Source organism: Saccostrea cucullata, unplaced genomic scaffold (assembly GCF_032062105.1).
Source record: "Saccostrea cucullata isolate Sc308-1 unplaced genomic scaffold, CSIRO_AGI_Scuc_v1 ctg267, whole genome shotgun sequence".
In the NCBI taxonomy this organism is placed as follows: Eukaryota; Metazoa; Mollusca; class Bivalvia; order Ostreida; family Ostreidae; genus Saccostrea; species Saccostrea cuccullata.
In genome coordinates this window covers 319,001-333,804 of record NW_026934971.1, presented here as the reverse complement: position 1 = coordinate 333,804, position 14,804 = coordinate 319,001, and the positions used below count along the sequence as shown (strand labels likewise).

Sequence of the window (14,804 nt, the reverse complement as noted above, 5' to 3'; positions counted from 1 at the left end):
CCATAAAATTCACAATTTTGGTAGAGGCACTCTTGCTCATCATAACTATGTAAGTAGTTTGTTTATTTAATAACCAGGAGCAGAGAAGAAGATTTTCAAAGAAATAATGCATTTTCACTACATACTTATTTAGCCCCACCCTAGCACTAGAACCCCTGACCCCAGGGCCATGAATTTCACAATTTTGGTAGAGGACTCATTGCTGATTACAATCATGCAAACAGTTTGACTGCTTGATGTCCAGGAGTAAAGGAGAAGATTTTTAAAGATTGCATACATTTTAGTGGTTTTGGCCCCACCCCTCAGGCCCCAGGGGGGCAGGGATCATGAAATTCACAATTTTTGTTCCCCTTCAGCCATAGATGCTTTGTGCCAAATTTGGTTGAAATTGGTTCAGTGGTTGCAGAGAAGAAGCTGAAAATGTTCAAATGTTAACGCACGACGAACGACGGACGACGAACGACGACGGACGAAAACAGATAGCAATAGGTCACCTGAGTTTACTCAGGTGACCTAAAAATTATCGGTTTGTGGGGATTTGATTTTGTTATTGAAATTTTTTTTAGTAGAAATACATATGATATTTTTACCTTTCGTGGTAGTCATGAATTCGTGAATCTCTAAATACCCCAAAAGCAACAAAATTAACGAAAATAATTGATTTCACAGTATTTGAACTTTGCTGAACAACTCAACCAAATGGTTTGGTTCTACGGTTCAACTAAATGCATGTTGCCTCGAACCTATTCAGTAAAAGTAAAGTAGCGCACCTTGGCACCTTGGTACACAGATAATAACAATGTAATAGTAGTTATTCGACAATGGTAGTTGTAAATTTTGGACATTACAAGTTTATTGTTATCTAATGTTGATGTTTTCATGAGCAATGACATTCATGAGCAATGACAACAATGAATACATAAATAAACATTTTCTTTTGAAAACATTACTGTTATTATATCACCTTAATTATGAGTATTATTTTCCTATACATGCATTTAAAACTTTACAAATATAACATAATAATTTTGTCTGATTAATATATAATAATATTAGATATTTTTAAAATGAGGTAAAAAATGAGTATTTCTGGTTACATGAAATATTGCACGATTAATTTGATTTAGTTGCTAACTGGGAGATCTCAAGTCAGTATTGAGCATGTTCATTTTTTCATAAATGATGAAATCATATCTATGGGTAATGGAAATAGAATGGTGGAGTTTTTCTCTGCTGAGACCGTCTGGAGAGTTTGGAGGTACCGTAGTTGTAAGGCAGCAGGCGACTCTGTGATGACGTCAGCAGCTTCCTTCAGGGCACGTGACGCCTTCTGCTCTCCTTCGGCTGCAACAACCTACGGACCAAATCAAATGATTTTAGTATCTTTGTTTATTTCTTGTCAGTAACTGAATGAATATTAAAACCAAACTATAAACAAAGGCAAAAAAGATTTTCCCTTTTTTTTGGCAATTCATCTTGTAGCCTTACCTTAGCTCTGGCCTCTCTCATAGCTTCTGCCTCTGCCGCCATAGCTCTCTGTAGCTGGACGGGTAACCTCACGTCTTTCCTGTTATATCATGAAAAAACATGAGACAAATATTTTAAATTTCTGGTATTAAAACTTTTTTTTTTCAAAGTGGATATAACCACAACCGTTGCAATAAATTCTTAAGGAACAAATGATAGTCTACACTTTTTATCAATCAGATATATCAATATACATACACTTCGACTCTTTCCACCTTCATCCCCCAAGGATCCGTAGATTCATCCAAAATATGCTAAAAAGAGAAAATAGAAGTGTGTGTTGTCAATATGCAAAACAACGTCATTTTCCGCAGAAACTTCAGTCGGTTCAGCTATACTAGTATCTATTGTGTGTCTATAACTTTCTGATTGTCTCGTTTACCTGCATCTCGTGTGAAATACTTTCTCTCTCAGACAATAACTCTGTCATAGCCTTGGTTCCCAGGACGTTCCTCAGGGTGGTGGCTGCCAACAGCTGGGTGGATCTTTGAGCATCGTGGACGTTACAGACGGACATTTCAGGATCGAAAATCCGGAAATACACGACAGCATCCACGGCAACCGTCACCGAGTCCTTGGTCAGAATCTTTTTAAATTAAAGAAATAAAATACAACAACTATGTATATATTTTATGTCGATGGCAAAATTATATTTACAGAAAAACTGAAGAATGCATTTTAGAAAAAAGTTTACAAGCAACAAGACTGCAGTGTCTGTGGTGTTTGATCACTGCAAGTTGATCCAGAACGATTCAAGCTCAATCAGATCATGAAAAGAGGGAAAGTCCTTCATGTTGACAGTATTGATTCAGCAAATAAGCTTTTCATTTTTTATTTAAACATGAGAAGCACAAGGGGACATTTGGCAGAAACCCACATTTGTGAGTGGAAATCGTGAGCATTGTGAAATTAATAATTGTTCCACTATTTTTGTAATGCTATTCGTTCTCAATAGGTCAAAACCAATCAGCGATTATTGCATATTATAAGTGCATTAATAAAGTATAAGGATTGTACTTTGGTGTTAAATTTCTTTAGTACCCATTCAATTGGTAGTTTACATGAGTGCTTCAAGGAACGATCATTGTGGAAAACATCGATTCGGGAATGTTGTGCACCAATTTTTTCAACCTTACAAGCACAACGTTTAACTGTCAAGGATGCCAATAAAGGTCATATGACGAGTAGAACATGCCTTTTTTCTACTAAATTTATAGCTTTTGCAAGACTTTGAAATTTCTATAAATAATAAAAAACTATGTTTGCCGATATAAAACTAGCAAGAGGAGCTAATTCTTCATATTTGACCACTAGAGTGTTACAAAGATTTGGTATCTCCTTTCTGAATGAATGTATCTATAGATAAAATATCTTGGAAGATGCTTCTTTTATATTGCAAGATCTTTATTCAATGCAAACTTGTTACGAAAGGTCTTTTATACTTTGAAATATATAATGAAGCCTTGAATTGACCATTTTGTCGTAGAAACGGTTCCTTAATGGTTGGAATAAAGAATACCCTCACCTCTTGCGGTGGAACATCAAATGAAACTGTTCTCAAATCAACTTTCTGCATGGTATCAATAAATGGCCAAATAAAAAACAATCCTACAAAAAAAGGAGTGTGTTAATTGTTAATGTCATTTATCTTCATACTTATTATATTTTAAAAAGTCCTTTTGGGCAATCTCTTGTCATAAAAATATTTAAAGAGACCAGTTACTAAATTCTGGGTCAAATGGGGGAAATTTTACGGACACTTGCTACAAGAACTGGATACGTGGATTGGTATACACTTGTATAATGTATATACACTGTAGAATTATTTTTGGTTGTAAATGATACCATTATCAAATTCCTAAAATACAGTGTTTTAAAAATGTTTAAATTCTTCGCTTTTTGTCTTTTCTCAAATAAATTTATGCATTTTTCTCTATCGTTTGATATAATTGAGCGATTTTTTTAATGCATGACTAAACTTTATTTATTTACGTATAATTTATCTTCCTGATTTTTTATGGAAATTATAGTTTATAGCAAGCAAGTGACCGCACATAATTATGAATCTTTACAATATTTATAAGCATAACAGGACATACCCTGATAAGACTTTTATTGTTCACACAAATCATTACATAATGTAGATTTACTTCCGTGCTTTTTATAGGTTTACCTGGCCCTTTGGGTCCCCCCGGAACAACTCTCCCTAAACGAAACAGGATAGCCCTCTCATATTCCTGTACCACCTAAACAATAAAGAACAGGGAATAATGTCAGTTAAGTATCTCTCAAAATAATATACATTACTTTCCTGTTTTTTATGCCTGTATTGTTCAGAACAGAGGACTTCAGGACCTCCTGTCCAATTGAATTCTTTTTAAAAATTAAAACGCAATTGTATTTACGATGTTAAGTCTTTTAAATTTAACATTTGTTTGTCTGATTTTTGCTTTAAAAAATTGAATTAGATGTTTATCACAGCCAATCATTTTTTTTTAAGCTCTAAGTGGTTTATCGATAATAGATAATGATACTTGAAATGGCACGTACATAAATATATAATTTGAGAAAATGAAAAGGTTTTTATAGTTAAACTAAATAAAATAAATACTAATAGCATTTTCATTTGCTTCTTTTGAAAGAAGTTATTTTCCCCTTTGTTTCTGTATATCTTCAGATCAATAGAATTATTTTCTAAATCTTATTTGCGCAAAACATTCGCTACAAAACGCAAACGATTTTTAACAAATAAAAGAAATGGGTAATATATGGTTAGAATTAGTTGCTGACACTGACCCTAATGGCATAACAGAGGGAGAATGGGAAAGTGATGACCAGTATGAACGCTGACAGACCCCAGAGGATATAGCCACAGGTCCCTAGGTCTCCATCACGTTCGACCGAGTTACTGCTCCTCTTTATCTCCGAAATCTCTGAAAGAAAATACAAATACAGTGCGCTTTACTCTTAATAATCATTGCTAGTTTAGGGGTGGGGGTTCACACTCTTAATATAACTTTGCTTTTGATTCGCCAATGAGTTTCTCAGATAAAATTGTCTTATCTAAATACGACCCCATATGTGCTAATAGGGGATCACACTATCAAGTATTTACATAATCATCCACAATTCATGCTGTTTAAATATTATGAATATAATATGATTTTCATGATAATTAGTGATCAAAATTGTGATGGCTCCACTCTCCCAGACCACATACATTTTACGTATGCAATCTCCCTGAGTATCTCCATCTTCCTTTCTTATTTAAGTTTCCCTTTTGAAAGGAATGAAGCCCTTCACATTTACACTGACAATCTTTAAGCTTTTTAATCACCAGAAATATATTAAAGTGATAAGTATAGACGAGATCCCGTGGGTTTCCGACGATGAGTGTATGTATGTGGATTATTTTCGTTCAGCACATATTAAGAAAGCTTCAGTCTCGTGAGGTTTTGTTGAAATCAAGTACGAGATAGATTCATATCCAGATACACAGCCCTGTTAATGTACAACCGTGAACAATTTTTTTTTCGTTTAAACATATGCCTACATCGCATTATAAAAAATACAACGCATTTTTTCTTCTCCAATGATCATATGATAAGTGCACCCACATTTTAACATTGTCGATTGTTGACATTTGATGAACAATTCAAGATGGTGTTTATTTATACATTTCCTTAAACACTGTTAAGAGAAAATTTACTTCATCTTAAGAAAATAATATATGCTCCCATAGTTTTTGCTTTTAATTAAATATCATTTCAGTCTGAAGCCCCGACTTTCGGAGAGCAGATTAAATAGATCAAGGTTTACTACGTCACGGTCTCAACAAAGAAATTATTCCATGCAGAATTGCCCCACGCTCTCAAAGTATGCAAAGATCATTGGCATTTCAAAAACTTGTATATATATTAATCCTTCTAACAATACACTTACCTGACGCCATGTTTAAACCTTTTGCACCCGTATTTTGAAATCAACCACCCCTATATAGGTATGTAGGCTATCCTCACGAATATTTTGAAATTTCTGCATCTATTTATAGATTTATGACGTTTAGATTATGGCCCGCATTATCGGTCATCTCGAAATCCAACTGTGGTATTGTGATATACACCATGTGACGCTGACAATATATGTATCACTAAAACAGAATTTCCACATATTTTGTTTTCCTGCTATAAAGATAGCAAAAATCATATTGCATGTAGATACACGTATTATTAACAATTAAACAAGGACATTGTGTATTAGAGACACTGACAGACAGGTCCAAAATGAAAATAAGACACTGGGTGATCGATTATACTATAAACAAGTTGTTATCTGTACCAGTTATAAAAAATGAAAATCAACTGCAACATATTTAAATACGTTTAAATACCTTTATTATAAAGTACAATAACATTAAAACCATGAAAGTCTAAATGAAACATATTTTTAACTTTAAATAAAGTATAATAACATTAAAACTACAGTATGAAAGTCTAAATGATGCACATTTTTGAAATGTGAATATTTAAATATAATATCACTGAAGTACAAAAACATATTTTCAAACATACTACAGGATAGGTAATGAACCAACTGGTCAGTAAAAGTCATTTATAAAACCGATTGTGAATATTCAACAATCAAACATCTCGTTTCTACACCGATAGCATTTTTGAATTCCATGTTTATAAAGCCAGGTGAATGTTATAAAAGTTGACAGCACAAGGTACAAAATGTACATGTACAATATATCACAAGAGTAAATTAAGGTCACATTAAATACATGTACACAAAATATCGGATTTCCATACAAAATTTGATCTCAGATTTTTGTCTCCAAATTAATTTATTTCTTGCTGAAAGCTGACAACATGTTGATAGGCAGTGGGAAAATGATGGTCGAGTTCTTTTCAGCAGAAATGGAGTTGAGGGTCTGTAGATATCGGAGTTGGAGGGCGGCGGGGGATTCCGTGATGACATCAGCAGCTTCCTTCAGAGCCCGTGAAGCCTTCTGTTCTCCCTCAGCTGCAACCACCTATTGGAAAAATTACAATTTTTAATGAGTCGTTCTTTAGTAAATATACTTGAGATTTATTCAACTGTATATACAGTCAAACCTGTTTTAAGAGGCCACTCGTGGGAGAATGACAAATTGGCCACATAAGACAGGTGGCCACTTATAGGTTTCAAACCAATGAATAAAAATTGTGACCATGGCTGTGTGTTTATTTTCACACGTATCCAAATCCAATTTCAACATATTTATAAACTTAGGAAATTTGAAGTCAAATTAAATCCCTTTTACATTTCATTTTACATGAATTTCTGAAAGAAATCTGTTATTGTTTTTGTGTGTGTGTTGGTAATTTAATTTTACAGCCATAGAATTAACATCACAGGAAATCATAAAATGTTCTAACAACTTGGCATTTCCCTGATGCTGTGTAAAGTTTTTTTTTTTAGTTTTTTAAGATATATATTTATTAATATAACATAAAAGGTTAAAACGTGATACTGACCGCTTGACTATATAACCTCAGACGAAATTGTAATTATTTTTTTTATAATGTAGTCTATTGAGTTTATATCATAAAAATATTCAACAACTTACTTTGTATATTAAAAAACACCAATAAACATCTTTTAACAATAAATCATTTAATCATATTAATTAAATTATTAAATTCTGACAGAATTCAAATTACACCTGTAATTATTGGTCATTAACCCATTATCAGCTGTTCATGTTTGGCTTCGTATGAGGATACGAAGTCACGTGTCAGACGGAAGTCATGTGACAAAACAGACAAAATGGCCGCTTCCAGGCATGTTGAGCGAACGGGACCTAAAAACACTGGCCACTGGCCGCGTTAGACAGGTGGCCGCTTAAATGAGTTAAAATATAGTGAAAAAATGAATGGGCGGGATTGAAACTGGCCGCTCATGGGGAGTGGCCGCTGATTCAGGGTGGCCGTAACAGCAGGTGCGACTGTATCCTAAAACAGATTTATTTTTTGGATACCTTAGCCCTGGCCTCTCTAGCTGCTTCTGCCTCAGCAGCCATAGCTCTCTGTAACTGAATCGGGAGACGGACGTCCTTACTGTAAACAGAAAAATACACTTTTAATATATACTGTAAACATCACAAGAAATTGTCTATATCACAGAAATTTTCATTACTTCAACTACCTTCCTGGAGAATATAAGCTAAACTTACATTTCTACTCTTTCCACTTTCATTCCCCATGGGTCAGTAGAGGTATCCAAAATTTGCTGCAAAATTATCAATATTTTTACAAACATTGGTATAATACTGCTTGTGTTACCACAATGTAAAGACTACTTTAACCATTACATCATAACTTGAGAGTGGTGTATGTATACCTGCATCTCGTGTGAAATGCTCTCTCGCTCAGACAAGACCTCGGACATAGCCTTGGTACCCAGGACGTTTCTGAGGGTGGTAGATGCCAGTAACTGGGTGGACCTGAAGGCGTCGTTGACATTACAGACCGACATAATCGGGTCAAAGATACGGTAATAAACGACGGCATCCACAGCCACCGTCACAGAATCCCGCGTCAAAATCTGAAAAATATTATGACTTTATTGTTCCATCATTCAGAAGATGTTTGTTAGGTTTAGCCATTAGGCATTCAAGTTTGAACTTAAAGTTATCAGATAATATTTCAAATACCAAATGATATTCAAAAGTCAGTACTTCAAAATATCAGTATAAATCCATATTACATTATTCTAATATTTAACAGTTATGAAAACGATTTTCTTAGGAAATCAGCACTTCATATCACAATGAAAAAATTTGCAATTCTTTAAGCATTAACTTATTTCAGGAAAGAATTTTTCTGTGATAATTTGATCCAAAGTGGATGATTTTTTTTTAAAATTTGATTTTAGTTCTGTTTTCCACAACATTTCTTCCTGTTTTATTGTTTAATTATTTGGAAAATTGCATACAATAAAAACAAGGAAATGTTCCTTTCACGTACTTCTTGTGGTGGAACATCATAAGACAAAACTCGAAGATCCACTTTCTGCATTTCATCAACGCATGGCCACAAGAAAAACAGACCTAAAAGACAGTTATAGTGATCAACACATGGCCACAAGAAAAACAGACCTAAAAGGCAGTTATAATTATTATAAGCTTTATATCATCTTTATGAACAAAAAAAGAACATTCAGTTGCATAAAATGTGTACCTGTATGTTTATTTAAGCTAATGTCCTTGGAGAAAATCACCTGAAGCTGAATTCTTACATTTTTTATCGTACCTCATAAGTATTTTAGATATTCAATGACATGTCCTCTAGTCCCTCACCCTCAATGATTAATAGACCTATTGCAAGACTAACTGGAGTTTCTAACATCATGAACAACAATCTGATTAAAGTTCAAAGTTTACTAGGAGAGATGTAAACACTCTATAAATCCAATTTTAGATTGAATGACTGTGTGGACTTTTTCTAACATTTGTACATCATGCTTTGAATTCTCAATGTCTCTCTGACATAACTATTTCAAGAAAATTTCCATTTTACTAGGTCAAGCCTTTATAATTGCTATAGAAATTATCATTCTGTAATAAAGAATTTAAGTATAATGCAAAAGATTGCAGTTCTCAGCCTTCTTTTTTTCTAAAAATTTTATTTATTTGTAGAATCAGAGACAGATTGTATATCATGTACAAGCTTTTACACAAATAATATTTAAATTACTATATTAAAAAAGAAAACTATTTCATATGCCAATTATTCATCTCAAATATATGTCATACAATTACGGTGGCTTTTTCAGTCATTTACAGGGACGAGACTTTTAATCATATAATCAGCTGACACTAGATTTCGCAATCACAAATACCTTTTTTGCCAAACACCTATGTATGTTTACTTTTTGTTCCCCTCTTTAAATACACAGTAGCATGTACTTTCCAATGCATATTTACATAAAAAAGCAGACACTTTGGATCAATAAATAGACTAATTCTTACCAGGTCCTTTGGCACCTCCCACAACACGACCCAGGCGAAAAATTACAGCCCTTTCGTATTCTTGCACCACCTTTTTAAAAGATACAACAACAGTTAAAAACATAAAATAATAAAATGCATGTACCTTCACCCCCACCACACTCCTTGTTTATGTAAAATATCAGGTGCCAAATCATCATATACATTTAATTTTTGATTGAAATATATATGTACATGTATATATTATAATCCTATTGTTTAGAAATAGCTATGTAATATAAGTTAAGACATGTATAACAAGAGGCCCACGGGCCTTATAGGTCACCTGAGTATTGTGTAATAACTTTCAAACAATTAACTTTGGTTCGTGTTTTAAACCAGAGGCCATGAAATTCACAATTTTGAAAGAGGAACCATTGCTTATCATAATTATAAACTTAGCATGCTTACTCTATTTACATAATACCCAGAGGTAGATCAGAGTAACAAAGAGAAAATGCACTTCCACTTTCTAACCAGTTTTGCACCTCACCTGAAAGAAACCACTGACCCTGGGGCCACATATTTCAAAATTTTGCAAATTTTATCATAAAATGGTTGACTAATACCAAAGAGCAGATTTCAAAGCATTAATTTATTTTCAGATTATGTAACACCCCCCCCCCCCCCCGACCCTGGGGGCCCTAAAAAATAACAATTTTGCTAGATGCACCTTTCTTCTATAAATATATACACTTGGATCATAGGTTCAAAACCCAGGAGAAAAGAAACAAAGGAAAAGATTTTCAAAGAATTAATGTATTTTCATTATATAATCAATAGAGATCCCCCCTCACACCAGAACCCCTGACCATGGGGCCATAAAATTCACAATTTTGGAAGAGGCACTCTTGCTCATCAGAACTATGTACTTAGTTTGTATATTTAATACCCAGAAGCAGAGAAGAAGATTTTCAGAGAATACATGCATTTTCACTATATTATCAATAGAGCCCTGCCCTAACACCAGAACCCCCTGATCCTGGGGCCATAAAATTCAAAATTTTGGAAGAGGCACTCTTGCTCATCATAACTATGTACTTAATTAGTTTATTTAATACCCAGAAGCAGAGAAGAAGATTTTTAAAGAAATAATGCATTTTCACTATATAATCTATATAGCCCCGTCCTAGCACTAGAACCTCTAACCCTGGGGCCATGAATTTCACAATTTTGGTAGAGGACTCAGTGCTCATTACATTCATGCCAACAGTTTGCCTGCTTGATGTCCAGGAGTAAAGAAGAAGATTTTTAAAGATTGCAATAATTTTAGTGGTTTTGACCCCACCCCTCAGGCCCCAGGGGGGCGGGGACCATAAAATTCAAAATTTATGTTCCCATTCACATATAGATGATGTATATCAAATTTGGTTGAAATGGGTTCAGTGGTTTCAGAGAAGAAGCTGAAAATGTTCAAATGTTAACACACGAAGGACGACGATGGACGAAAACTGATAGCAATAGGTCACCTGAGTTACTCAGGTAACCTAAAAACTCTTTCCAATCATTGGTAATTTTAAGTCATGAGCTTTTCAGTCATGAGTACAAAAATAAACTGTGAAGATATTGTCATGACAACAACACTGAGAATATCAGTTTTCTTTTTTAATATATACATAAATGATAGACCTACCAGGGTGTGGCAGGCTTGGTAAATATTGGTATGTCATGTACTAGTTGGCTTATCGATATACTGTATAGGTACCTACCTTGATGGCTATACACAGAGAGAAAGGAAAGAACATGACGACCAGAACAAAGGAGAGGAACATCAGACAGTAGCCACAGCACCCAATGTCCCCATCACGCTCCACTTCTGTAAATAGTAGGCAACGTACACATAAATAACAAGTGTTGATTATTGATTACTGTTTGATCACTGGCATAATAAATCCATTTCATTCTCAAAACAATCATTACTTGTTCATAATTGTCAGATTCCAGACAGTCTGTTTTAGATAAAGAGCAAATTTAAAGACATGCTTTCTCTAGAGTTTGTAAGAGAATAAGTTCAGATACAAAGTATTCAGTATTTTTTTTTATTTTCAACTTGTTAAGAAGTCTTTCCCTGCAACTTACCACTATCAAACAAAATGAGTTTAATGAACTCTACAAATATGCATTGCAAAACAGATGGTGAGGAAATATTCCAAATTTATGATTTCTAATAATTTACAAACTTTACTACATCTTCCATTCACTTAAATTAGTTAGTTATACCCAAGATTGAATTTTGACTAGTCATACTATATTTAAAAGGTAAAAACTGCTATTGGTATTCAATTGCCTTGGGAATTCTTCCCCATAACCATCGGGATTGTACCATGATGACTATTATACTTCAATCAATATGCATTAATTAAAATATTGGTTTTTGTTGTTGTGCTGGACTTTACATCATCAGTTGTGTGTGTTGACAAATAAATCTCAAAATGCTTATAAACATAATAAACAAAAAAGAAAAACAAGATACCCATGGGACAAACCACTCACCTGAGTTATTCTAGCCATGCTGTTCTTCACCACTTACTACTTGTAAAACCTATTGGGACCCCATTTTACATCTGGGAGTAATGATTTGAACAATTTAAAATCAACACTACCCCAGGAAGCTTTCATAATTGTTTGGACTTTTCTGGCCAAGTGGTTCTTGAGACAAATATTTTTTCTGATCTGTTTCATTGTAAAAATTTGATTCCCTAAGGTGGCCCCACCCTACCCTAGTGGTCAATGATTTGCAACAATTTAGAATCTACACTACCTAAGGAGGCTTTCGTGCAAGTTTAAGCTTTTCTGACCTACTGGTTCTGGGACAAAGATTTTTTAATGACCCTGACCTATTTTTGTCTTTTATTGATTATCCCCCCCCTTGTAAGGGGACTTGGCCCTCAATATTAAACTCTAAATCCCAATCACCCAAGGATGCATTGTAGCAACTTTGATTAAAATTGGCCCAGTAGTTTTTGAGAAGTCATCAGTGTGAAAAGTTAAGAGATGAACAGACAAACAGATATATGGACGATGATCAGAAAAGATCACTTAGCTTTTGGTTCAGATGAGCTAGAAATGTTTTGAAATCTTGTACAGCAGCTCTGGAACATTCTGAATTCCAGAATTTTTACCTGTGTCTAGCACATAAAAAATGAGGGAATTCTGACCTACTTTCACAAGTTGTGTAAAACAGGTTTGACAACTATTTAATGCATAATACATTTCACTGATGGAAGATGTACATGTTAATAATTATCCCAGTATCCTGATTCCTCGCTATACAATTCTAATATCCTTGACATCCACTTACAATTGTAATCAAAAATATACATATTAATTGATAATAACTGGTGATCTAAGCAATCTCTAGCCAAACTTCTTAATAGAACACAAAATAATAATACAACAATTAAACTTAGTACTACTGTATACGAGTTTATGCCACTCAATGATTGTATGGGTTTTTAATTCAGAAGAACATGCATTTTGTCCATAGAGGTTCCACCCAACAACCCTTGGCAAACGTTCATTTAATCTTTATATAGACTAAAGATGCATCATTCTGACATTTACAAAATGAGGTGGTATGTGATTTTTCAAATATCAAACTTATTTTGTTTGGATGGAAACAAAAATAAAATCAATGATTGTGTCAATAAACAAAACACAAGTGAAACACTAAAACCACTAAATCTAATCTGTTTATAACTGCATCTGTCGTGACACACTTTTGACACCTCACCCCCCCTTAAATTACATCAAATGTCCAAGAATCCACTGTATTTCACTTTACAATTAAATCAAGAAATATTTAACTTCTATATTACACTGATTGAAAATATTTGAAATTGATGACAGTCTATTACAAAACAGGTTCACCGTTGTATTGAGGTTATAAATAAGATTAAGAGCCCAGGTAACCATGTTATTCCTGTATCAATCAAGAACCTGTTTCAATGTGTAAACGTTTTAATTAAATTTGCTCCTTTCATATCTGAAACAAAGTAATCAGTAAAATCTTACCTCCCTGTCCCATTATTATGCCCTTGTTTGCTGCGTTTAATATTTCCTATATACAAGTATTGATCTATCTTTGCAATACACAGAAGTATCCGGGTATTTTTATCACGTGACCATTCGGTTGCCGAAGCATGTGATATTATGGAAGCCTAATGGCGCAATTATTTGGCCCGTAAGTCTATGTTGCGAAATAAGTTTTTTTAAATCAATATTGCGCAAGAGTTGTAGTGTGACGATTTAAGTAATTAATTTATTAGTAATCAGATGATTCAAACAAAAATTGGATGCCCAACTTAGAATTTCTTTCGGCAGGGGATGCTCACTCCTCCATAGCAACTGATCCATCTCTGATGCTTTGGAGGTCTGTGTTGGCTCTGCTCCTATTTTGTATTGTTTAATGGACTTTTTATCTTGAATACTGTTCGCTATGTTTCATTCCTTTATATAATAAATATTTCTATTTTTAGCCTAGGAATGAATTTACTGCACGTAGGCCGTTATTATCAGTATAACTTAGGTAGCTATTAAAATTCATTCCTTATTATAATTTAATTAATATTTTCATACCTATTAAGACCAAATTCTTTACCCGTAAATGTCCATAAAGTATATACATTACTCTGATAATGAGTTAAAATTAATATATTTTATATTAGAAAAGGATTATCCGCGAGAAAGTTTCAAAATTTTCATTGACTAAGCAGTAGTTATTAATTAACAAAATTGCTTTAAAATCTATGGGGAAAAGCGCTTTTATCTTTTTATTTTAAAAACAATATGTGTTTGTGAATCACTGATGCCCCCGTATGGCAGCTTATGGCGAGGGCTAAATTCTCTTGAATGCATGTCAAACTCCAAATGTCAATGTCAAAAGTGTTGGTACCTTAAGGGATGTCTTGTTAAAAGGAATACCCCTGTGAAATATGAAAGCCCTAATTCTTCAGAAGTTAAGACCAAGGTTAAAGTGGGTTTTTTTTTGTGGTAAAAGTAGGTCAACTCCAAGTAAAAGTCAAGAGGTCAAATTTGGTTGTACCCAAAGAAAGATCTTGTCACAAGAAATACACATGTGAAATATGAAAGCCATAGCCCCACCCACTCAATAGTTATGGGCTAGGTTAAATTGACAACAGATAGACAAAGAGACTAACAGACAAACAGACAGACAGACAGGACAAAAACAATAAACCCCCGGGATCTTTCGATTCAGGGGCATAACAAGATCCATAGAGCCCCA

At 33.9% G+C, this 14,804-nt stretch overlaps 2 protein-coding genes across 2 annotated transcripts; both read right to left on the bottom strand.

Annotated features, from left to right (window-relative positions):
• Positions 1-835: 835 nt before the first annotated feature.
• LOC134241627 (mechanosensory protein 2-like) lies at positions 836-5,629 on the bottom strand. The gene is made up of 8 exons (XM_062723657.1): positions 5,470-5,629; positions 4,324-4,460; positions 3,701-3,773; positions 3,053-3,135; positions 1,910-2,113; positions 1,726-1,781; positions 1,489-1,567; positions 836-1,354 (listed from the first exon to the last, which is right to left on the bottom strand). Exons 1-8 carry the CDS (start codon positions 5,477-5,479, stop codon positions 1,166-1,168), a joined length of 831 nt encoding a protein of 276 aa, XP_062579641.1. The 5' UTR covers positions 5,480-5,629; the 3' UTR covers positions 836-1,165.
• Positions 5,630-6,128: 499 nt separating this feature from the next.
• On the bottom strand, positions 6,129-13,705 carry LOC134241628 (mechanosensory protein 2-like). The gene is made up of 8 exons (XM_062723658.1): positions 13,574-13,705; positions 11,269-11,375; positions 9,542-9,611; positions 8,538-8,620; positions 7,912-8,115; positions 7,745-7,800; positions 7,550-7,628; positions 6,129-6,562 (listed from the first exon to the last, which is right to left on the bottom strand). Exons 1-8 carry the CDS (start codon positions 13,584-13,586, stop codon positions 6,374-6,376), a joined length of 801 nt encoding a protein of 266 aa, XP_062579642.1. The 5' UTR covers positions 13,587-13,705; the 3' UTR covers positions 6,129-6,373.
• Between the last annotated feature and the right edge of the window lie 1,099 nt (positions 13,706-14,804).

Bases quoted from the DNA above. Each gene is read 5' to 3' on its own strand.
- LOC134241627 (XM_062723657.1), bottom strand. The intron at 3,774-4,323 runs GTCAGTGTCAGC...TTTATTGTTTAG, and splicing joins CCCTCTGTTATGCCATTAGG to GTGGTACAGGAATATGAGAG. The intron at 1,568-1,725 runs GTATGTATATTG...ATGATATAACAG, and splicing joins AAGGTGGAAAGAGTCGAAGT to GAAAGACGTGAGGTTACCCG.
- LOC134241628 (XM_062723658.1), bottom strand. The intron at 9,612-11,268 runs GTAGGTACCTAT...TCTTTTAAAAAG, and splicing joins CTCTGTGTATAGCCATCAAG to GTGGTGCAAGAATACGAAAG. The intron at 7,629-7,744 runs GTAAGTTTAGCT...TTCTGTTTACAG, and splicing joins AAAGTGGAAAGAGTAGAAAT to TAAGGACGTCCGTCTCCCGA.